This window comes from Diorhabda carinulata, chromosome X, assembly GCF_026250575.1.
Source record: "Diorhabda carinulata isolate Delta chromosome X, icDioCari1.1, whole genome shotgun sequence".
In the NCBI taxonomy this organism is placed as follows: Eukaryota; Metazoa; Arthropoda; class Insecta; order Coleoptera; family Chrysomelidae; genus Diorhabda; species Diorhabda carinulata.
Genome location: NC_079472.1, coordinates 30,010,331 through 30,036,507, shown reverse-complemented (window position 1 = coordinate 30,036,507; position 26,177 = coordinate 30,010,331). Strand labels below are relative to the sequence as shown.

Here is a 26,177-nt window from a genome sequence, read left to right as displayed (position 1 = left end):
TTGATTGGGTGGTTTTGTATACCGATCGTGTGAATTTTTTTTTATTCCTATTATAGATAGAATACTGATAATGAATTATCGACTCGTTGAATTCAATAATTGACATATATTTCATCGAAAAAAATAACAAGTCTCCAGGAACGTTCATTTACAGAATGTAACAAGGACAAAAATTATTATGGAATACCAATTGGCATTAAGGCTCGATGTGAGCTTTGTTTGGCCTTTTCGAAATTTCGCTTTCGAAACTGGTCTGTGGTCAAATCCATCTCATTCTCTGAGCTCAAATTATTTTGTCGATGTTTTCATTTCATCATCTCAAATCTTGAATATTCGATCGGTTTTTTGGCGTTTATGACTTGGAGGTGAGTAGTTTTTAAGAGGAATGTCAATTTTTTTGAATCATTGACTTATCGTGTAATCCGATCCTGTAAAATCTAAAGTTCAAAGAAATCATTTTTTCTCACTGGAACCATTTAGCGAATTTCTGTATAGGTAAGCGAGTTCTATGGCTGTTGTCAAAAGTACCGCTAATGGTACGGTACCAGGGGGTCACCACTGGTTTCCGAGCGAATCATTTATCATCCGATTGAGCGTTTAATTGCTTCTCAAAATTGTGTTTGAGAAATTTCAAAACAAAAATCGATAAAAATCTGATAAATTTTCTATCCGCTAAAAATTCTTTCTAATAACGTCAAAACTTATACAGTAATGGTTAAAATTAAAACAGAAATTCGTTTTATAAGCGAAAAGTTTAAGTCAATTATTGTTATACAGGATGTCTCACGAGAAGTTAAAACTATCTGTGTATATCGCAAAATACTTATATAGTAAAATCATGAAAATTTCTGTATCTGGGTTTTCGGATACGATCTTTTTAACTAAAATATTTTCAAAGATGGCCGACTTTTGGTTCTACCGGAAGTCGACTGTAACTTTGTTATTTTATATAGAACACCCTGTATATTAAAACATTTTTGAAATCTACGTGAAATTTTAGTATACTTTTGTCTAAGAACAAATTTCGAAAAATACATACTTTTTAAGTTATTAATTTTTTTGTAAAAATTTTGACCGTTGCAGACACTTATAAATTATTTTTTTACGAGGATACCTTTAAAGATATGAAAATAGTTTCTGTTCGATTACCTTAAGCAAAGTTAGACGTATTTGAATCTAAGTTGAAAAATTTTACATTTTATACGGGGTGTATGTAAAAAGTGTTTAAAGTTTAACTTTCTAAATATCAAATTTCTTTATTTTTTTAAATAGAACCACCCGGTTTCTTCTATTTTAATGCATTCTGAGATAAAAAATGAGGGAAATTAATAAATAATTTCCCATACCTTAACCTTACCGTTATCCAGATATTAAATGTTTTCTGTATTTATGAAGTTAAATTTTGAACACTTTTTATACACACCCCGTATCAAATAAAAAATTTTTCAACATAGATTCAAATACGTCTGACATTACTAAAAGCAATCGGACAGAAACCATTCTCATATTTTTAAGGGTATAATCGTAAAAAAATAATTTATAAAGGTCTGTAATGATCAAATTTTTTACAAAAAAATTCAACTCAAAAATTATGTATTTTTCGAAAAAAGTTTTTAGACAAAAGTATACTAAAATTTCACGTAGATTTCAAAAATGTATTAATATACGGGATGTTTTATTCAAAATAACAAAGTTAGAGTCGATTTCCAGTAGAACCATCTTTGAAAATATTTCAGTTAAAAAGATCGTATCCGAAAACCCAAACTATCTGTATATTATGCCATATACAGATAGTTTTAACTCGTCGTGGGACATCCTGTGTATGGAACCATTCATTCACTTTCTACAACAACCCCTTATAACATAGTGGTAGCTTTCGACACCTATCTGATTTAAAAATTTACTCTGAATCTACTTTATTTGGGATACTGATCAGTTATCATCTTCGACTGGAATTTCCTGATGACTTTCTTGTAGTGTCATTGCCATACGTCTTCACCATGCTTTAATTCCATGTCTGCTTTCGATGAAATTGATTCTAAGCATTCAATTTCATCTTCAGATGTAAATACTTCGATTCCTTGTATTTGTTGGTCGACGTTTCTTCATAGTGATCGTTTATTGGTTAATAGTATCCGATATTTCTTTGAATTGCATCAAACCGAATGCTTCCTTAACATCCATAAACATTAATGGTGATTAATATTCTGTTTGGCTATTGATAACCTCACTTAGGTCTCTTTTGACCAAAAACGAATTCAAATAGACGTGATTTCAGCAAAATAAGTCACGTAGTAGATAAAATCTGTTAGTAAACGGTGTTCCAAATTTGTATTAACTTTCAAAGACATGAACCTCTTCAGTAATTTCCTCTGTTTCGATTTCTGAATACAATGTCTTCATTTTTTTATTTGCTAACTTTGGAGTGACGAAGAAATAAGTGAAGAAAATGAAAATTGTTTAAAAGTTATTAATATTTTTTTGTTCAATCACATCGAGGACTAATTTGTCGTGGTTAACATTTACCTTTTCATGCTACAACCAGTTATAGGTAGTAACACGAAGAAGTCTATTCACAACATATGTTTGATGGGAGGTAGATCGTGCGTGATGCGGTACACAATAGAAAAAATTTCGATTCTAATTACAAACAATTCATATGGTCGGTAATCGATCGTTTTTTTTTAGAAAGAGCGGCTTCCACTCTCAAAGTTACCTCAATTTCACTACAAATAATACCATATAAAATGGATTCTCCATACGTTATTTAAATATCCTCAAAATAAAAATATATAATTCGATATATTTTAACTTTGTTTCTAAAAAATATGATGCATCTTCAGAGTATACGTCGTCTCTGTTAAAACTACTAACTTGACCTACAGCTTTGAGAACAAAAAATAATCGGATGGTACCAGTTCCAGGCTATATGGTGGGTGTTTAATTTCAGCGAAGTCATATTCTTGTATAATAGCCTTGAAAAGCAAAGCTGCGTGGGTTAAAATGATAATTAGATCAAAGAATAGATGGTTGATTTATTATATGGACGCAATATATGATGGAAACTACCATTAGGAGAATTTATGAGGCGCTAGATCAGCATCAATGCAAACTGAGATAGTGAAGATTTTAAAGACGATGCTATCACTATCGAAACTGACAGCATCTTAGACAATGATTGCCAAAGCTCAATCGCTATAAGGAGAATAAGGATAAACTACGGCAATAAGGAATAGGGAATAGCATCTAATTGGAGAAGATGGTCTGCAACAGCTGACGATTATGGACTAAAATCAATCTGATGAAAATTATAATCGAAAGTGAAGACCTGGAAAGTATTTTAAACAATGATTGCCAAAGCTCAATCGTTATCAGGAGAATAAGGATAAACTACGGCAATAAGGAATAGGAAATAGCATCTAATTGGAGAAGATGATCTGCAACAGCTGAGGACTATGGAGCAAAATCAAGTGAAGACCTAGAAGTATTATTCATCTAGGAAACGAAGTTTACCAAAGAAGCAATGAAGAGGATTGATAACTTGTTCGCTTGATATGGAAAATGGTCTAAGAATTTATATTTATAATAAAATTTTCATTATAGTAAAGTCGTAAGACGTAATCGTCGGTGAAAGGAACCCACTTACCGACGTTATGGTCAATTATTTAAATGAAGGAGCGCGCAATTACGCTACCACTTTATCTGTGCATAATTTAAATAAAAAAAAACTAACGTTTAGAATAATTGCCCTTACGATACAATGGGAATTAATTGAGATTTTTATCTTTGATCATATTGGAATATTATATTAATTGCGCTCTTATCGATGTTCGGTATCTTGCCTTTTCTCATATAATACATTATGGCACATTTTCAATGGAAATTAATTGTTATTTCCACACTCCATGGACTAGATAATAGTTTTTGAATTAAAAATGAGGAAACTCGACGATGTTTTGTCGATTAACAAACCAAATCGTCTCAAATATCATGTTAGCTACGAGATACGGCAACATTGATCTCAAAACTTTCCTAACCACCCCCGTATAACAAGAACATAGACAATATTATACTAAGAAATATATATATATATATATATATATATATATATATATATATATATATATACGAGAGTTATATGAAAAGTTGAAATCAATATAAAATATATTTCCACAATTAAACAAATAACACAACAAAAAAAATATACATCAGTTTCTTAGATCTATAAAAAGCTTTTGGCAGTGTTAAAATAACAATTTCGAATAGTCCGAAGTACAGCAGGGGGTTATTAAACATTATTAAAAGTCTATTAATTTATTTCATCTTATCAATGAGGATATATTAAATTTTTTTGATTTTATATATAATTTTCATATAAACACAGCTTCTCTCTTCAAATTTGACGAATAAAACTTACCGTGACTTGACGCATTAAGTCTTAATGAATTTATTGACAAAACAACAATAAAAATCAATTTATTAAAACATGTCACCCCTTCTATAAAGGCATGCTAAGCTTTATTAATTATTTGCCAGCTTTTGGTAAATTATAGAGTATTAAGTGGGTGTATTATAAATTAAAGCTGGGGATATTAACGCCCTCTGTAGGGAACGCCGTGGACGACGACGCCTGTTCATTAATTAATGTCACCTTCTACAGTTAATTACCTTCAAGAATACCAAGGCGGCGAAAGGACTCGGGAAAAGGATCGTATACTTATATTTTTAATCAATTATAATTTTTATAATTATAACAACGATTTTATCAATGGAATTGTCACTATTTCAAAGTTTTTAATCATGAATTTTAATGTAATTAGTATTGATAATTGGACACGAAGTTAATAGGAAAATATCTGTATCTTACTGAAGAATTTTCCTTGAATCGACCACAAAAATGTCGCATTTTCAATCAGACTAAAGAAACTAGATTCGAGCGATGATTTGGTTACAAGAAACAATACCAAAATAAAAAATGTACGTCGATGGACTCAAAAATACCTGGTATAACAAACAAAATACTAAAAAGCTCCTCAAAACAGCCATTAACTACTGACATCTCCTCTTCAGAAAATGATCCGAGGAGCTAAATCTGGCGAATAGGGTGCGTAAGGTAGTAATTCAAACTTTAATTTATTAATTTTAACCATTGTAATAACAGATTTGTCATCTGGTGCTTTGTCTTAGCCAAAAGCGGTTATTTTTGCTTAATTTCTTCGCTCAAACGCTGCAATAATACTCGTCGTTTATAGTTCTTCCTTTTTCTTTATAGTTAATGGAAATTATCCCACGCGTATCACAAAAAACCGACACCTGCAGATGGAACGATCTTCGTCTTCTTTGGAACCGGTTCTCTTGTTCAGTCCATTGTTTTAATTGTTCTTTTGCTTCAGGGGTGAAGTGATGGACCCATGGTGACATTTAAACATCTTCACCACGTTGTTTTAAGCATACGCAGTACCCTTCTTACGCACAGCTTTCTCATGTACAAATTTTACAGTTAAAATACGATGTACCTCGCTTTTTGAAATACATAGTTCGCTCATTTTCAGTCGACGATCATTGGATTTTTGGAGTCGTTATCTAATTTGATAGATCACTGCATTGTTGATCTTCCTATGTCGTACGGTCTCGTTTAAACTGTGCTACCCAATATTTTACTGCAAATAACGAAGAAACTATCTCACCCAGAGTAGTATTTAGTTCAGCTTCTCAAATAAAAGTACTTCTGGTACATTCCTCGTATTGCAAGCAAGATTAAATGCTATAGCATGGAATTCTTCTTGTTGATAAGTAGATAATATCTTCTTGATAAGTAGCAATCATTTTTTGAAACCAAAATATGGTAATCAACGCGTTTTTGAATAGATTTACGAGGTTTGTCTGAAAAGTTTTTGACCTCAACCTTAACATTCCAGAATTTCGTATGAATGAGTAGGTGGAAAATTGAAAAAATTGCATTTGCATACGAAAAGAGAGTGTATCAGTTTGCGAAATCTTAATCTATGGAAAAATTCGAAGAATATATCAAAACTTATCTACATTAACGTTTTTCTCCTTTTTTTACATTGCTCGAGTAAAAGATCCACGTAGAAAGAAGGTATACAGTGTGGAATACCTAAAAATTTCGTATTTCGATTATAAAAATTTACCCCTAACATATTAATTAACAATTTTTTTTATATTATTATTAAAAATATTCAATCAGATGTATATAACCGTCAAACCTCCCTCGTAACAGTTTATTTTTTAAGTACATTAATATGTCAGAAGATGCAATGACTTTAACATGTAATTTCAGAAAATTTTCGATTATTATATAATTTATTTGTCTTTGATGTAAATAATAATAATAATGTCAGTTACGCAAGTAAATAAATTCCATATTTAACACGAAGTATCCAATTAAATAAAAAACTTTGATTCTAGTAATCGATTATAATGAATGTTTTAACAAAAAGTATATTGAAAAACAAACTTTTTTGCCAAAGATATAAACTAAATCGTTAAATATATATAAATACAGAGTGAAATTAATAATTTCGTTTGAATTAACTCGTCATAGTTTATTCTTCAACCAGTACTGTACATTTAAAAATTTTTTTCATGTTCTAAATTAGCAGTTAATCGCCAATTATAAGTTTGGAATTTAATATTAATGTTAAACGACCACAAATTGCAGCTGCTGCTCATTTATATTTAGATCAATGCTAATTAGTAATGTATATACAGTATTATCCACTTTCTTTATCATATCGTAAACACTAATAACTTTAAACGCTGTAAAATGTGAAAGAAAAGAATTTTCTTGATAGGTATATTTATAGGATAGGTTTTTTAAATTTTTACAGCTTGTCTATGAGTAACAAGCTTGAAAAAGTTGTAATAAAACTTTTGAGTAAGCATCAATACAGAGCAAGATCTAGACGCGTTATTTCCTGATGATGATTATGATGTATTTCGTCAATATCAAAGTGTTGTGACTTTTGGCCAATCGACTAATCGTTCTATTGGAACTTGGTGTTTAAGTCATCGCTTCGATGTAGTTCAATTTTGAATCGTATTTCTTCCAATGGGCATATTACCATTTCCAGATTTCCAGAGGCGATTTATTCTTAAAAATAATCTGTTGATTTTGATATTTGGTCATCAATGACAAATGTTTAAGTTGTTTTCCATTAAAAATTTCCTTTCAGTACACATTCTTGAACCACCTTAGCAAGTCTCGTTGTATACTGGGTTCATTCCATAAATTTATCATTTTCTTTATTTTTATGAAGCTTAATGCTATCGAATTTTGTTACCTTTTAAAGGTTTCTATAATTTCATTAATATTTTCTTCTGTTCTAATCTAATCAAATTGTGACATGACGTGGTAAACTATAAACAGCCCTTGGGATCCAATCTCAGTATAATGTTGTACTACAAAAACCATCAATGATTGGCTCACGCAGATAAAAAGGAAAATAGAGGATTAATAATATGGAATCGAAAATAAAAGAAACTTGAAAAGGAAAAGGTGAAGCAAATGAAGAAACAGTATAAGTGGAATTCAAAAGTACTAAAAATATGTAAATAACAAATTGTTTGTTGAAGGGAAGATAGATATTTAGATCACATGTGGTTGGAGATCAATTCGTAAGAGAAATAACGAAAATATTTTGGTTTGGATTTGGGTAAAATTTTGGTTATGAACAAGAAAAAAAAATGTGTAAGAAAATCTATAGCAGGGAAGCAGAAAAAACGACAATCGACTGGCAAGAAAAATGCAGTTTTCCCAGATAAAACAAACAATTTTTACAAAAATAAAGATGCATCTGTGACCTTATGGATGTTAAAAATAACGTTTAATTTCAGTATATTTCTTTTATAACTAGCCATTAGTCGCATGGTGATCTGGAGGACTTTGGAAGAAAGATGTTTTACCATTTCACGTTCTTCACTAAGTTTTCTGAAACTAAATACTTGTACTAATAAATTTTCTTTATTAAAACTCATCCTTAACCGAATCCCTTTCACTTTCTAATATCTTTTATAAGATGAAATATCCAATTTTGAAATTCCACGGAGCTAAAAGAGAATTTAAGTAATAAGCTTCGACCGTTTCAACTCCATCTCTTGGTTCATTATTAGTACTAAACGTACATGGAAACAACAGTTTCTTTCTCGTTTTTTGGCGGTATATTTCAAATTCAAATTTCAAATATTTAGTCCAGTTATTTTTCCAAACAATTCAATGAAATTTCATCAACCATACAATTCTATTCTCTTAAATATGATACATCCTTTCATTTTCAATTATGGGAAAAGTTGGGCTAACAAAAAATAAGACAATATACATATAAACCACGATATTTATTCCTGCTATGATTTCAAATATCAAAATTACCACAATCAGATCAATAAGTTGTTATTATTAGGCATCCGCTCCGCATCAACTACTCATCCACTATATCACGTCAAATGTCAATACTTTTCTGTGATTGGTCTGATCTTGGCAGTGGAATAACGAGACATAATAAGTCAAATCAAATGGTTAGTAATTTCAAAAATACAGTCAGATATTTAAATTGTTGTGACAGTTGTTGAAATTGAATCTACGACTTTCTGTTATGAAAGAGAAACTATATAAGAAAAAGAGCAATAAAAGGACATTGAGGACACTCTGAAAAAACGAAGAAGATACAAGGATACATTCAATAAACGTAGAAAGAACGAGCAGCAGACAAAACTGACGATACCATCGAAGATAGAGAAGACTGATGGTTGCGTTGTTCTTTGAGGAACGCATTTTAAGAAAGGCGGGTTTGGATTGGATTTTGTAAAGAACAGTTAATTAATTTTTTTCATTATATCATCGTAATTAATTGATTATCTTTGTTTTATTTTCTTAACAAACAACTGTGCTGTAACCACCATTAAATACCCCATACCTTTATTGTAAATAATTTACATTTTAAATAAAATAACCTTTAAATTAACACGTACACGTTGAAGCAACTAACAGAGCTATTACAAGTATTAAAATTCAGATCAGACAGACACGACATCGTCTTCTTCATATCACTTAGCAGATTGTTGATAAAATTTAAATTAGTTGTCGGTGTTTGTCGCTAAATAAACTGCCCGTATAAGGATCGATCTTAACGATGTTTTTTTTTAAACGTACGAACTTATATAGAACGTTTAATTAGTATAAATGTCGCGTGTAAAGTTATAATGACAAAAGAAAGGTGTTGGATTGAAGAAACTACGTTTTAATGGACGACTCTAGCACGGAAGTACGTCTGGTAACCCTAATTTTTGTGTTTTTGGACACCCACTAGTTTCATGTGATTACGAAACGATTTTACACGAAACCGTTATATCGAAAAAAGTATTTGATCAATAGATAAGGTGAATATCATCACCTGTCGTATAATAAGCGAAAGCGCTTTGTGATTTCTAGATTTCATACGAACAGCTAAAATTAAATAATTTTTCTGGGTATGTTTACTTTTGAGGAAATAATAAAATTATTTCAGCAATTTTCAACATGTACAAGCAGTTTTGATCATGGACAATTACTAATGAAAAACTGAAATTTCGAAAACTTAAGTACTAAGCAATACAGATCAGCAATGCACTTCGATTTTTAACAGGCTACAAATTGGATAAACTTAAAAGAAATTTTTATATTTTGATAAAGACCGAAAATAATCGAAATTTTATCTGAAGGAGTCTAAAATAAAGACAAAAATAAAAGAAATAAAAAAATAGCAGACCAGAATCAGAAATGAACAGCTCGGGAAGATTATTCGGAAAATTACTACACTAGATCATAAAAAATAAACCAGTAGATCTTCAGTAAGCTGCTAGAATTATTTTGCTCGGTGATAGTTCAAAGAAAGAAATTTGACAGTTTACGATCTAGTTAAATGACTGCTGATGCTTTTGGTGATGCAAGATAACGCCCAAATCAAAAATTGTATCTTTGAAGAGATTACTATTGGAAATTATTGATTGAATCACTTAAATTTTTGATTTGAACTCTCTTTAACACCTTTGGGACGTTTTGGACGTCTTATAAATCACAAAAGCAGAGCACGACTGATTCCCTTCAATCCCGGATCTAATGAGATGTGTATAGACTCTTTTGGATATCGAGGGTTCGCTTGGATTGCTAGAATTACTATTTATTGCTTGGGAATAGTTCATAGAAAGAAATTTAATAGTTTACGATCTAGCTAAATGACTGCTGATGTTTTTGGTGATGCAAGATAACGCCCAAATCAAAAATTGTATCTTTGAAGAGATTACTATTGGAAATTATTGATTGAATCACTTAAATTTTTGATTTGAACTCTATTTAACACCTTTGGGACGTTTTGGACGTCGTATAAATCACAAAAGCAGAGCACGACTGATTCCCTTCAATCCCGGATCTAATGAGATGTGTATAGACTCTTTTGGATATCGAGGGTTCGCTTGGATTGCTAGAATTACTATTTATTGCTTGGGAATAGTTCATAGAAAGAAATTTAATAGTTTACGATCTAGCTAAATGACTGCTGATGTTTTTGGTGATGCAAGATAACGCCCAAATCAAAAATTGTATCTTTGAAGAGATTACTATTGGAAATTATCGATTGAATCACTTAAATTTTTGATTTGAACTCTCTTTAACACCTTTGGGACGTTTTGGACGTCGTATAAATCACAAAAGCAGAGCACGACTGATTCCCTTTAATCCTGGATCTAATGAGATGTGTATAGACTCTTTTGGATATCGAGGGTTCGCTTGGATTGCTAGAATTACTATTTATTGCTTGGGAATAGTTCATAGAAAGAAATTTAATAGTTTACGATCTAGCTAAATGACTGCTGATGCTTTTGGTGATGCAAGATAACGCCCAAATCAAAAATTGTATCTTTGAAGAGATTACTATTGGAAATTATCGATTGAATCACTTAAATTTTTGATTTGAACTCTCTTTAACACCTTTGGGACGTTTTGGACGTCGTATAAATCACAAAAGCAGAGCACGACTGATTCCCTTTAATCCCGAATCTAATGAAATGTGTATCAGACTTTTATTTAGTTTTTAAGCATCGATAATTTTGAAAATTTTCAAAAAAACTTTTTCCACAATCTCTTTATGTTGTGAATACGATGTTTATAGCAGATAAATTTTTTTTAATGTAAAAAAAAGCGATGACACCGTACCCGCCATATTGAATACGATACTAATTAATTTGTCCTTTGAACTGAATAGTGATTATTAGATAAGATTCATTGACAGGACCTTAATTGGAATCAATCGCAGATTTTGCACACGAGTGGAATATAAACGATGTTGACGGACTGGACCACCCCGGTGACCGTTTTCACGCTCATATCTCAGGTATATCCACACCTCAATAAAAACATGTTTGTTTAAATTCGATTTAATTGGGTAATTAGAATAGTTCAATTATTCACAGAAATATGTCTTATGCACTTCAAAACGAAGTTTATTTTGTTGATAAAACTGAAATTGAAGCAGATCTGCAGAATATATTGAGTGGAGAATCATTTCCATCGACTTCTTTATAATTAGTTTCTTCTTCATTAAATTTAATGGTCAATGATCAATATGATGGACGTATCTCTAAAATACGGTAGCCATAACATGATCAGTTGATTACAGCTAATCATATCGCAAACATCTAATGATGTTGATTAATGGATAGTTAGCCAGTTAGCCAGACCACGAACTCTTAAAGAACCATCGCAAATTTAAACCAAATAGAATACGCAATTTCTGTTTTTTAATAAATTTGGTGAGATAAATCAACGTTGGTTAAGAGAAGATTATACTTAATACGAGGATTGCTAGTTAAATTTTGAGATAAACAACTAAAAACAAATATTTATAATTTGGCTAAACATTTGATTTGAACACATCGATCGCTTCTTCAGATGTAAAAAAACATTGATCTCTCTAGTTATTTTTGATCTGTGGAAATAAGGTTCCATAATTAGGTTCCATACGGTGTATAACCTATCAATTCGATGTTTTGACTGTTTTTCTTTGAGTTAATGTGTTAGATCAACCATTATCGTGGTGGAAACTCTGCGATTGGAATACTTTTGGTAAACAAATGCTGGTGTATCATTCAGAATTGCTTTAATGGAACAGTAGGACAAGTCCGGTTATTTTAAGAAAAGAAGAGACCATTTGGTTCAAAGTGCTTCGTGCGCGAACAACTTTTGTAGGATTCGACTCGTCTTGAAAGACCCATACAGTCGATTGTTGTTAAGTTTGGAGTTAATATGCATGAACCCATGATTCGTTGTCTATCACGATCTCATAGAAGCACCGAGATTGAATTTTTTCAACATTTCTATGCACCAATCGACACCAGTTGTTTTTTTTTGGTGATTGTCAAATTATGCGGTATTCAACGGGAACAAATCTTTTTGACAACTAAATTGAATGAATACCAGTGGAATTGATGTCCAAGTTTGCTTTGACGGTATCTAGCAATATTAGTTTACGCACAGCATCGATGTTATCTAGCATAACAGCAGATTTTGAACGAATTCATCTTGTAGCGAAGTGCGACCACGATTGAATTTGGAAAACCAACGAATCGAGCTGATTCAAGATGGTGTTTCATGTATAAAGTCATAGAGAATCATCCATTGTACGATTTATATCCAGTTTTAGACCACGATGAATTTTTCATGTCATCTGTAAACAATTCAAATAGCCATGGGGAAAGTTCACCATTAAAAATATCAAAACTTTATCTGGAAAGTTAAATAACAACCCTCGTATCTAAAAAAAATGTATTTTGGACATAGGGATTGTAAAAAATCAAGTTACACTAAGTGAGATCCTCACCTCTAACCAAATTCTTGTTTGAAGTGCGATTTTGAGAATTTTTTGGATACTATCCATCAAAGGTCGCTAGAGAAGACCTAGATAACAACTTCTGATATCTTTTCGTACTGAATTGTATTGATTAAGACCGGAAAAGGTTCAAACGTTTTATTTTACTTTAAACTTTGAACCCTTCCAATAGCATTTAAATCGATAAAATCAACGGAAACTTCAAAAATATGACAAAACTTCTACAAGATTAGTTTTCTTGGAAACATTGTAGAGCACTCAAATTTTTTTACCACGAACCGTTACGAAATAATGTTAGGTTAAGTTAGGTTAGGTTAGGTCTGCCAACGCGACACCTACTTGGAGACAAGTTACAAAAATAAACAAATATGAAGAAATGCTAATCAAAGCTCAAAGAAGTGCACTACTAAGGGCGACAGCTTCTTCAGAAGCGATCCAGGTAATAAAAAAGTCTCCCGCCAATAGATCTTATGATCGAAGAGAGATGTTTCTTATATAAAATAGGAGGCGGGAAACAGAAGAATGGCAAGGGAAAGGACCATCAGAAGATGACAGGAAAGATGGAATAGACAATCTAATATTTGATATTTCGTCACGGGATATGGGTCACTTTACTAAAAGAATTCAAAAGATGAATAATGAGCTATGCGGCACGTTTGATCAAAAGGAAAACCAACGAGAGAAAACGAGATCGTAGATTACACGGTGAGCTCCAAAGAAAACTGGCAAAACATCTCAGAATATATATGACGATGTTGATGAGGAACCCTCAGCTTTGCACAGCCCGCTAAGAGGAAGGCACAAGCTTCCACTCTTCCTCGGAGCAAAAAAATGTTAGGTTAGATTAGGTTAGGTTAGTAATAAAACATATGGTGGTAATAAAAACTTAAAATCCTTTATTTTCCTATTTTCTAATATTAACATTAATAAACAAGCTCGTTGAGCCGAAATAAACAAAAAAAAATAATGTCGATCACAACGAAAGTGCGTAATCTTTTGAATTAAAAACCATTTACAAATTAGTACGTTTTATACGCACTTATTTTTTTATTTATAATACACAAGTTGTGGCTAAAAGACGAAATATACAAAACATCAATACTCAACATATTCCAAAGCTAGAAAAAGAAGTTTCAACATTTTTTTTGATAACGCCGATTAAGAAAATTTCAAATTTTTTTTGTCACGTCAAAATTTACTATAGAAACAGGTCTTGAAGTGTGACGAAGTCAAAACAAATTACTTCAGTTGCTATCGAATCACATTCCATTTGAAGAAAAGATAGTTTGAATATCCTGCAGTGGGTAGAAAAATCAAGAAGTAGATACGTCTTGGTCTACCAAAAATTTCATAAAAGGTTCGATTTGAAAAATATGAAGAACATCAACGTAAAGGTTTTATTTGATTATTTTGAAAATTTAAAGGGTAGATTTTGCAGACTACATATTCATCGTTGAGATCTGGACTCACAGTGCACATAAATCTCGATATCGAGTACATGAAGCTTTTGACTTTGCTGAAGAGTCGGTCAGCGGGATACCAAAATTTTACAAATGTAGAAAGATTTATAAAGGAGATGATCCTGCAGGAAAGCTGAAGTGAAGTTCCTACGATAAATCTGTACAGTACGACAGATTTTTTTATATGATTTGTAATGGCATACAACCCATGTGGGCATAAATACAATTGGAAAATTACCAGCAAATATTGTTCAGTACTTGGATCAACCTAATGTTAAAGGATATACAGGACTAGTCATCGTCTCTTCTGGCAGACTCAGGAGCGGACTTTATGAAAATAAAACAACACGGAGGATGGAAATCCAACAAAATAGTCAAAAGCTATGTTGAGTGTTCATTAGAAAATATCACAAAACATTGTCTATGTGTCAATGAGTCAATTAATCAGTTTAAATAATGATATTATCAGTTTTTACAGTAATTGATAAATAATTTTTTGAAACATAAACAGTTACGTGAAGGTTTTACATACCCTGTTCTTTAGAACGATTGAAATCACGTACTAAATCATTTAAATTACTTCGTGGAAATTGATAGTCAGTATCCCAAAATACCTCATCGTAATGATTTACAATAAGTTTTGGGGATGACTTTCTGATCGATTTGAAGGCTGTTCGTCACTATTTAGAATGATTCCATTGACCGAAGATAAGCTTAGTATGTTTGGACTTGATTGTAATAATTTTCGTTTGTGTCAAACGAAAATAACAATCATTTATGTGAATCGTGTCAACGATACGGGCCGAAAGCGACCCGCGGGCCGTATCAATAAGACCCGCGATCGCAATGCGTCCCAGAAAGAAGAATTATGTTTTTTAGAGCTTTTAGATTTCATTCGATTCCTCTACGGATGGTTTAAATACTCGTACTCTCATGTCTAAGGATGTTATACGTAATTTCAAGGACAGCGCATGACTAAACAAGCGAGAGAGAAAGATAAAGATTGAATCTTCCACGCGCTTCGAGTCTAGACTAGAATTTTCCTTAATCATATAAGACGAGCGCGTCGGAGCGACGTGAGTCAGTTGAGTCGAGTAATCGAAGCGATACTGTTACTATTTTCAATCCGGCCCACCTACGAATTCAAAATTTGAAAAATTGAGTTTGACACCTCTGATTTACATGATCCTTCGGCTCAATACGAATCATTGGAACAGCAAATGGCTGTTTAACCCAACGTAATATCAGTGTCATATACGACATTTATTTGAAATCCGGGATTTATGTTGATTCCTCTTTGAAAATTCGAAATTTTCTAAATAGTACCGTTCATTTAATGATGTGAAATTTCAACGTTAAAATGTAAAAATTAATTCCCCACAAACTTTCGGAGTATCTTATAGCATGTTTATTAATTTATTCAAAAGAAGATATAAAGTTTGTGTAACAAAAATAGTGTTTGCTAGTGTAGACAAACTCGTTTTAAATGCAACTCTCTGTAATTATCGTCATAATTTAAATAGCAAAAAATTCGAAACATCGTTGATAATGAAAGAAAACGGATGCTGTTTGCAAAATCAATTAACTCCTGATTGTTGACAGGACGAAGATATATATATATATATATATATATATATATATATATATATATATATATATATATATATATATATATATATATATATATATTTGTGTGTGTGTGTGAAATTCCATTTTTTATAACTTTTATTTCGAGTTAATTCCAGTTTTATTTTCATTGATTCAGTTTAAATTGGAATATGTTGAGTTTTAACTACACTGGCCACTGGTTTCTTTTATACAATAAACGACGACATTTTCGCTATTAATTACAAAATTTTCGTTCGTACTGAATGCGCTCCACTTTCCTACACAACATCGAAAAAGCGCCAAAAATAAATTAACAGTAATTTAGCTATAATACAAGTTATATCACAAATTTTTTCGTCACCTTTACACATGTATGGTATCTTCGTCTTCCGAAGGGGATCTTCTTCCCGCCGTACCGGGCGAACCTGGATCCAGAGGTGTGTCAGGACTCGGTGATCTGGGAGAAGGACCCTCCGGCGTAGGACTCGAATAATAACTACTAAGTGTACTCAGAGAACTACTAGCCGCCAACGAACCTGAAACAAAAATTAACACTGAAGTAAAACAAAAAACAAATATTCCATTGTAGAATTCTACAGTTAACCGTTTTATTTATATTATTGAGAACTACAGATCGATTTAATTTGATGTCTTTGAGATCAAAAAAAGCAACAACATTGAACAAAGTCATGCGTAGGATTGAAATGGAAGCAACCATTATTAACTAACTTTAATCAACCATCCAACAACCTTTACATAGGAAAAATTAGCAAATCATGTTTTGAGTCGCCCAAAATCTGTCCATACTTCAACAGCACCATAAAGAATCCTTCTATAATCGCTGAAAACGAAAAAAATTTCCTTTACGATGATTCAAAGCAAAAGGCGATGGCTACTTCCAAGTTAATCACCAAGGAGTGCTGGGAAGGTTCTTGGTCCATTTCCAAAATGCAATATATTTTAGTCAATCGATTTTTATCGTTCAAAACTCTAGGTTCCCGTTTTAAAATCAACATATTCTGGTGTTTAATTGGACTTACCTATGTGAGCACTGGGTCCGGGTATGCCTAAGCCCATACTTGGAGGATACAGTCGATAGGGTAGAGGTTTTTGTAAGGTTGCGGCCGCCGCCGCAGCCGCTTGTCTATAGTAAAGGTCCGCTGCACTAGGTGCAGCGGTAGGACCTGCCGTTTGAGGTGGATACCAACAACCGTAAGCCGGGGCTCCGTATAACCTTTGAAAGGCCGCGTAATTCCCGGCTTCAGCTAAAAGTTCCAAACCGACGGCTGTTTGACGTTTCCATTTCGTTCTGTAACAAACAAAAATGCTTTACAATAATCAAATTTTGATTTTAAAAGTGAGACATGTTGAAATACTTGTAAAAATTGGTGAAGAAGTACTACAGAGGCAACTAAGAGGGTAAGATTGTTTGTTTTAATTCAATTATTCACTTGCTTTTATAATTTTCACGTTAAAAAATGATTTAATTGGCCCTATTTGACAAATATCTTCTTTGCAAAAGCTTCTGCATTCTGCAGTTGCCATAATCTGGTCAAAACACAAATTTTCTTTACGTTTCCTTCCAGAACTGTGTTGATCTAGATCTAACACATTTTTTTTCATTATTTTGGCGGTTAGAGTATTTCCAGAAATACAAATACGTGCTGAAAAACGACCTCGAGAAGATACATGATCCCATACAAACACTTTTTGTATCTTTCGAAATACAATTCTGAATTTATTTCCTCGCCTTTATGAAAATGATTCGTCGTCGATAAAGATTTTCGTACCGAAATTCGTTGTTCCATTTGGGTGCGATTCTCACCCTTTTTGGACTACATTTTGTTCCTTTAGAATTTGGAATTGTACGTCCACTTTTCGCAAACTGACCTCCAGTTTTTCGTGAGACACTCCAATCAAAGGTTCCCTCTTATTTTTTGCTTTTCTGCTTGATCCTGATATTGTAAATTGTTTGGTATTTATTGGTACTAGGTTTCAATGATTGTTATTGGCTCAATGGGTGAATTGGAGATCTCTTTTTGGAAATGGAAATTATCCCACGCGCATTCCAAAAAACCGACGAAGATGGAACGATCTTTGTCTTCTTTGGAGCCGGTTCTCCTTTTTCAGTCCATTGTTTTGATTGTTCTTTTGCTTCAGGAGTGTAGTGCTGGACCCACGTTATGAAACTGTGCAAAAATTCTTCTTCATTTCACTGCCTAACGAATACAACTACCGCCATCTCTAGGTCAAGCCAGGTACTTCTGGATTCATCCTCGTAAACATTGATGACGAGGCATTGAATGAACTTTGACAGTTGACATGTGAGCCAACTTCTAGGAACCAAATGATCGAAGTTTTGATTTGCTCGAAAAATTGAATTTAGAAATTAATGTTGTGATTCGAAAAATTCGGAAGTAGAATCGGAAAAAAAAGAAAAACTAGCAAATTTTTTGTTTATTAACGTTAAATGTTGTTTAGCAGATAAAAAAGAAGAAAATATTATTTCCCGCCATATGATTTCTAAGGATGCCGCGTATTATTTAGAAAGGTGGGAATCGGCGTGGAAAATGACAGTCATGCAATAATAGGATGGGCGTATTTGTTTGCTTTGTACTTCGCCGAGTAGTTGACCTGAGCCAAGGGCTTATTAACTATACTAAATTCTACGGGGGTAAAAATATTATTATACCAGACAAACCAAGACACTATATTCGATCGAAAATACTTTTTCATTTGAGGAAAAATTTGTAGAAAATTGGAATAAAATTATTCAACATAGATTAACTAAGAAAATAAAAGTAATTGCTTGAATATAAGACAAGAAGAAAAAGTATCATATTTCAGGGGCGGTCAAAATCCAATAACACGAAATTCGCTTTTTGTAAGAGTAATTTTGAGATTAGGAAAAAATCACAAGGTAACTTTTTTGTAGGAAATTTTTTGAAATACATTTTGGATCCCTTCACTTTTTTCTAAATTCGCCATAGATTTCGAGTTATTTACAAAATTCGAAATTTTGAAATTTTTAACAAAAATAAATCGCTTAGCGGTCAAAATTTTGATGTTAACTTCTACTGTACCGATCCTAAATCCAGAAAATCAGCGACATAACTAATTTTCGTAGGTTTTGGTTCTAATTAGACTGTATTCACTGGACTATAACACCAGCAGTATAATGCATCAAGATAAGAATCTGCACACGCCTCTGGACGCTGTTAGACGAAACTTTTGTACATTTTGACCCCCTTTCTTCCAGAGCTATAGACAACTTATCTTAGTAGTGGACGGAGCTTCCATTTGATCTTCACACCAGGTACGAATTACGTTCTTCGTATCCAAAAAACGTTCCTCCGGTGGACATTCATTCCTAACTGTATGAGTGTACAAATGGTGCATAATTGGATTGAGTATAGTCCAGATTTGGCTCCTAGTGATCACCATCTCTTTCCCGAATTAGACTTAAGAAGGACGAAGAGTTAAGAAGAGGATTGAAGCTATTTTATTGACGAGAGGGCAGACTTTTAGATTTCTACTACTCAAATATAAATAAGATGGAAAACTGCATGCAAAAATGCATTGATTTAAACGGCGATTATGTCGAAAGATAGAAAAAAAGCTGAGCTTTCCCAAACATGTTTTATTCAATTCCAGTAAACGCGTTTTTTATTGTGAAAATTCGTTGTTGTCTTCATATAATTCTTTAAAACTTTAATTCAAAAATTTAAATTAAAATGAAATTAAATAAATACCGTGTTCATACGAAGTTTACTTGGTTATTAAAAAATACAGGTTTCTAGTTTAATTTATAAGGAAGTTATAGGGGGCCGAAAATGTCCTTAACTGCTTCGAGAAAAAAAAATTATAATACTTTATTGTCAACAGAAAATTTCACAAGCCGATTTTATATTCGGTAATATAAAAAAGTAAAAATTTAGTGAGTTTTATGTACGATTTTTATTAATTTTTGTGTCTTGTGATACGACCGGTATTATGGTGGTATCTACATTGTTGTCAGATATTTCCTTTTTCCTATTCTCTATACCTAAATGCCAAAATTTCGAAATTAAATCTATTTTTCAATACATTTTGCAACATCCCTAACTGGTCATTTCTGTGGTAATCCTAGTTTTTTTGGGTAAGGGATCAACGCATCCAACGAGGATGGTTACGTGACAAGCATCTACACAATTAAGCCGATTTATTTTTCCGTTGATACAAAAATCGTTTTGGTCTTTAAACTCTTCAAAATCGTAATCTGACAAATCTTCAACCGACTTTACTTTGAATAGATGGAATTTATTATCACGTGAAATGTTTTTTCATTGCGGATTTTCGCGAAATATCAAATTTCCTGGATATTTCTTCAATATTTAAGTCTTCTAACAGAACACATACATCTAAAAATTTATTTTTAGTTTCGTTAAACTTTTTTACTAATTTATTGACAGTTGATTGTGTTATATGATTTCGGTTAGGATATAAATTATTAAATTACACGATCCATTGTGACTTTCGATAAACGTCAAGTCGTTAGCGAGATAAAATTGAAAGAAAATAATGTTAATGGTAACGGCGAAATAAATTTTAATAATAATCTCCGCGGCGATAAAACGTTAAATTCATATTACTATAAATACATCGAGTTGGCGTGATTTAAAGTAGTTCTAACGTTAACCGCAACGTGGCGCAATTGGAAGCCGCCGCCGGAAGTGTTTAAGAGGCCCTTATCTACACTAAGTAATGTACGTTAAACTGCCCCTAAGTGCTGGCAAATTGTTCTAAGAATATCAACGATACCATGCAACTCTTAATGTATTCAAATCAATAAGTTATCGTGTTTTAAACAAGAAAATAATTTCGAAAACTTTAATTCGAATTTATTTTTCGAAGAACAATAATAAAATTTATTACCTAAAACTAAAAACTCGTAGCCGGTTCGGATATTTAACAGTGGCGTGTATTTAGAAACAATTAAAATGTAATTATGTATAACAAACTTTTCCTTTTGATATTCTTCTTCTTTTTGAGAACGATCATTGTTTGAAATCATTTAGTCACCTAATCGTAGTGGAAAAAGTGCTGACACACCATCAGGGCGCCGGTTAACAATTAAATGTTCCAACTACCGAGCCGCCCCTGTCTGTTGGTAATACGCCGGGCTCTGGGAAGAAAATTACTACCTAGATCTACTCGTTATTGTCTCGTGTTAATCACCGACAGATTAAAGACGCCGATAGATCAATTTGTAGGTTGTTTGATTTGGAAGCGGCCAAAGGGCGGATTCTTTTCCAAATTAGGAAATCGTTTCAACGAGATTTTTTATCAAACGCCTACCTTTTAATTGATTAGTAGTTTGAGATAAACTTACCGCTTCTTACATATATTAACTACAAATATATTTAGTAGAAATAGTTAATTTTTTCATAATAGTAACTCTATTCCTAGTTTTAACATAACAACACTCAAAAAATTGATTTCATTCTTCAAATTAATCTTCATCTAGACCAAAACAATCATACCAACGCTTCGCTAACTTCAGCAATTGATTTTTCTAAATTTTTTAAAGATCGGTTAATAGCGAGTAGTCCTTGGGAGTCAGATCTGGACTATTAGGTAGATAAGGAAGCAATTAGAAGTGTAATTCGTTCGATTTAATCATCGTTGTCATCGATTTTTGCACCATCTTAGTGAAACAGTGGTTTTGAGTCCGTTTTTTTTTTATTTTTGCATTCAAATGATCCAACAACTCTATATAGTATTCGCTCCATTTTGAAGATAGTAAATGAACAATATTCCATATGCATCCCAAAATACTCAAGCCATAACCTTCCAAACTTTGTCTTGTTGTCTTTGGACACTTCAGACGTGGTTCAACGACTGCAGTCCATTCAGATGATGATCGTTTTGATTCCGGAGTGAAGTGATGGATCTATTATCACACATCGACTCAAGAAATTTGATTTATTACGTGAAACACTGATCAAACACTGTTGTGAATCATCGACACGTTGTTTTTGATCGACACTGCATCCACTTCATAAAAAGCTTTCTCATGATCAAATATTCATGCATAATTGTGAACTTTATCATTATGGAGTCAGCTATATCACGTAATTTCGAGTAGATATAACCAATTTGAGGACTTTTTTGGTGTCTTCTGCGGTAGCAATCTCAATCGGACGACCAGAACGTTCATCATCATCAGCGTCCGTACCACCACGTTTAAAGTCAGCGAAACATTAACAAATGGAAGGGTTTTTACTCATCACTATTTATAATAATTGGAGAAACCAATTCAAACATGAATTTAATATATTTCGATAATTATTCTGTTATAGAATAAGTTTTTTTTAAGTTAGCAAGCGTTGATCTTTGACAGTTCTGGAAAATTTTGGTTAGCGCTAAAAAAGCGAGTTTGGACGCGATAGAAACCGTTGTGTCCTTGGTGTCCTTCCTTCTAACGTTTATGTCGATGATGCAGTTGAAAAAATTGACAAAGTCAATCAAGACAAAAACTACTGCAGCGTAGATTTGATAAGAGCCCAACTTTTCGTAACTTTAAATTCGAGATGGGGTTTTTTATAATTCCGAACAAGATAAGACTCGATAAATGCTGCAGGTAGTCAAAAAGTAGTAATTGATGAAGAATGAAATATTGCACTAAATACAGTTTTTATGTTTGTTGAACTGTAAATTTTTTGTGTTTATAAAATTGATTTCTGTCGCCTGCTACGACTCAATCAAGTTTCCAAAAAGTCCTTCGTTAAACAAATCCGGGAAATAAGAAGTTTTTAACTTTTCCCACAGTTTTGTAAACATTTTTATGAAAAATATGCTATATTGAGACCAAAAAACGCAACCAGCATTTACTACTTTCTATCATATAGAAATGGAAAATATTTTTATAATTTCTTTATTACTTTTGTAGAATCTTCCACATACTGAATGAATAATTTCGATTTAGGTTTTGAAAAAGTGAAAATCCATTGAAGCAAATGATTTTCTTTATACTGAACTGTTTATTAGTAGTTTGGGAATAAATTAGTTTAATCATTTACAATAAAATTTTTACGAGTACCTACGGTATACGAGATCAATTTGACAACGTTTATTATGATGCTGAATATATTACTCAACGTATTTTACGATATGTTAAAAGGGTAATTATAACCGTAATTACAGGTTGTATTATGTAACGAGAATTTATAGATGTTGTATGCAAATGTTTGATAATATTCGTAGCCGGAAAATTCCAATCGGGGTGCGTAGTTTTTTATCATCATTGAAAAATAAATGAAATTAACGTATTTATCGAACAATTTTTCAAATTAAAATATTTTACAGTTGACTAACTCTCCGCATTATTCGTGATTACCGAAGAAATTAATCGATCATAAAAACGATCTCTCTCTTCATCTTACCTCGAATCGATTCGGATTTTTTTGCGGTCGATCGACGGCAAGGTAAAACTGATTAAAAGGCGTTTACCTACATACCCTTATACTAAATAATATTACTCGTTCTTCTTTTTTATCGAGTTTAAATACTGAGCAAATGTTTATTCAGTGATGTAAACAAAAAAAAAAAAGATTTACCGGAACTAATTTAGCCAACAGCTTTTAAGAAACCATGAGAATAATCCTTTGTTGTTATTTACAATGGAGAAACAGTGGCGGAGATGACAAAAATTAAATTCAATATAACATCGCGAGAAATTAAAAAATACTATTGAATTCTAAATAATTATAACTGATATAGTTATGTGGTTACATCATTGTCTTACATACAGGTCTAAAAGCGAGGATCGGCTCTAAATTACCTCATTCTTTAACCGCCAGGTCGGCGTTGCAATCCAGAGGTATCTCTGTAACCGTGTCCTATCCACGTCCATCTCTAGCATCTCTAGATAGCAGCGCCTCGCCGTGGCTATTTCAAATACTCACAATCTGGATAATATCGCTACTTGGTTTCCAGATCTGTATGTAAGATCGTGGTTTTGATATTTAAAAGATTGAGAAAATTGGAGAAGAACTTTATTAGATTTATACGTCTATTTTCTAAATTACTTTGAGTACTACCATTTTTATCAAGCTTCAACGTACTATGTTAGTTTTTCTGCTTAGATCGAATTAGACAATGAAATAATTTTATTGAATATTTTACAATGTCATGTATTAGGTATACTTATTTTCAATTGACGTTTCGAAGTCTTTATATATCTTTCAAAAATTATTAAAAAAACTGATTTTGAAACATAAGAGACCTAAAATCAAGAAAATTAAGAAACATAAACATATCAAAAGGTCTTAAGAAATAAGACATTGAAGAATTCACTATGTTTTATACACTAAACTATTCACTAAGTCTTATACACTTCACTTCACTAAACTATTCACTATCTTCATGTTTCTAAATCTTGTTGATTTTAGGCCTCTGTTTCAAAATTAATTGTTTTGAAAAAATATTTGAAAGATAGATAAAATAGACGTTTGGAAATGTGTTGATAAAGACTTTTAAAACAGATTCGTCCCAAAATGAACAAGATTTAGAAACATAAACTTATTTACAATTTAATACACGTTAATACAAGTATTTAGTTTGGTTTATATCCTGTAATTTTATCATCTCCTGTTTTGTTTTAGTGTGTCCCCACCATATTTTTGATTTAACTGTGTTTACTACATCAAATTAATCCCAAATTCCATTTTCATGTATTTTCCTAATCATTCTCCTCTCGTATATCGTCCAAATTTGTTAATGTGATCGTTTCCGCAACGTAAGTAACTCCTGGTTTTGTCCCAGTCCCTCAGACTTTAATCTAGGTTCTCAAAGATGTAAAATTAGGTCAATTTCCAGTTTTTTTACACAATATTTTAAATGCTTTTCTCTGTCTCTATATTCGAGTTAAATCATCAGCATTCGTTTTGATTTATTAATTATAATTTCATCGATTTTACACGCCCTTATTATGCGATTCCCTGTTGAACATTAAAACTGAAAGTCTATTACTCCAGCAATATAAACATTGAGAGCTTAACCACTAAACATTCTTCGAAATCACTACAAAATTTATCATTTCTCTCGTTCGCAATTGCACTTGATTTTTCTAGTCACCTTATAGATTTAGTCATCTTCTTTAACAGTTTCATAGTTATTTTCATCTTTCTTTCACAGTAAGTTACTTATCACTCCGCCAAGAAAGATATTTCTTGATATTTTTACCAGCCTATCGTTTAATTTAATCTACGTCACTTGATTTTCCCATATTTTCTTTCTAGATTCTGTAAGATCGGACCGATAATTTTGATTTCTGTAGTTTACATTATTTCGTTTTTGATCTGATAGTCGTTTTGTAAATCGGTAATTTTGATTTTAATCTTAATTGTTTGTTTCCGAATACATCCCGCGATCTTATTGGATCTATCTACTTGTCTTCTACGTCTTCATAACTGGTTATGTCAATACCAAGAAAATTTCATTTATTTCTTTGTTTCATTAACGGATCTTCCGGTGCCATCGCCATAGCACAGGATTTTTTATTTCATTATCATCAATTCTGTAGCTACAACATGATTTCATCCATTGATTAGCCAATACCATAGACAATTCCTTGGAATCCGTGGGTTGTCTATGGTTCAAATGTTTTGTAATCGACGTCAAACTTTATCATTGAGAAATATAAAGTACGTGGTAATTATTTGGTGACTTAGATGTTTCTATGAGGTTTGATAACTTTTTAATCGTTCAGTTTTACTAGTTCAAGTGGTTAATGGATAGTTTAAATATTATTTTTCAATGTATTTTTGAGAAAATAGTGTTTTGTCTAGGATTTTCCATGTCTGTTAATTTTTACTGAATTTATATCAAAATTTTTCGGTACGCCAGAGAAGGCGAACTTGAAGTTTACAAGCAAGAAGTCGATTTATTTAAAATATCAGTTATTCAAATAAAACGCCACATCATTTTTCAAGTTTCACGGTAACTTAATATTTTGTATAAAACGTTAACCGAGGATAATAGACTATGAAACGAACACATTTCAAAATATGTACTTAAAAATATTCAATGTGTATCGATCCTTTGGTAAATTTTCATGAATATCTCGATTATTACATAGAACCGTGTTGTTTCTAACAATCGCTTATTTTCCGAATAGGAATAAATCTCCATTCAGTATGAGAACAAAGTAGGAAATTACCTAGTATTTACCATACGATTCAAAAGCCGC

General features: G+C 32.1%; 1 protein-coding gene across 1 annotated transcript in view; it reads right to left on the bottom strand.

Moving 5' to 3' along the window:
• Positions 1 to 16,061: 16,061 nt before the first annotated feature.
• The window catches only part of LOC130900889 (homeobox protein B-H1-like), a 48,481-nt gene continuing 38,365 nt past the window's right edge, over positions 16,062 to 26,177 (bottom strand). The window contains exons 3-4 of the mRNA XM_057811819.1: positions 16,987 to 17,255; positions 16,062 to 16,482 (exon numbers count right to left, since the gene is read on the bottom strand). Of these exons, the coding sequence (XP_057667802.1) occupies positions 16,310 to 16,482; positions 16,987 to 17,255 (442 nt within the window). The 3' untranslated portion in view covers positions 16,062 to 16,309. The remainder of the gene's footprint in view (positions 16,483 to 16,986; positions 17,256 to 26,177) is intronic.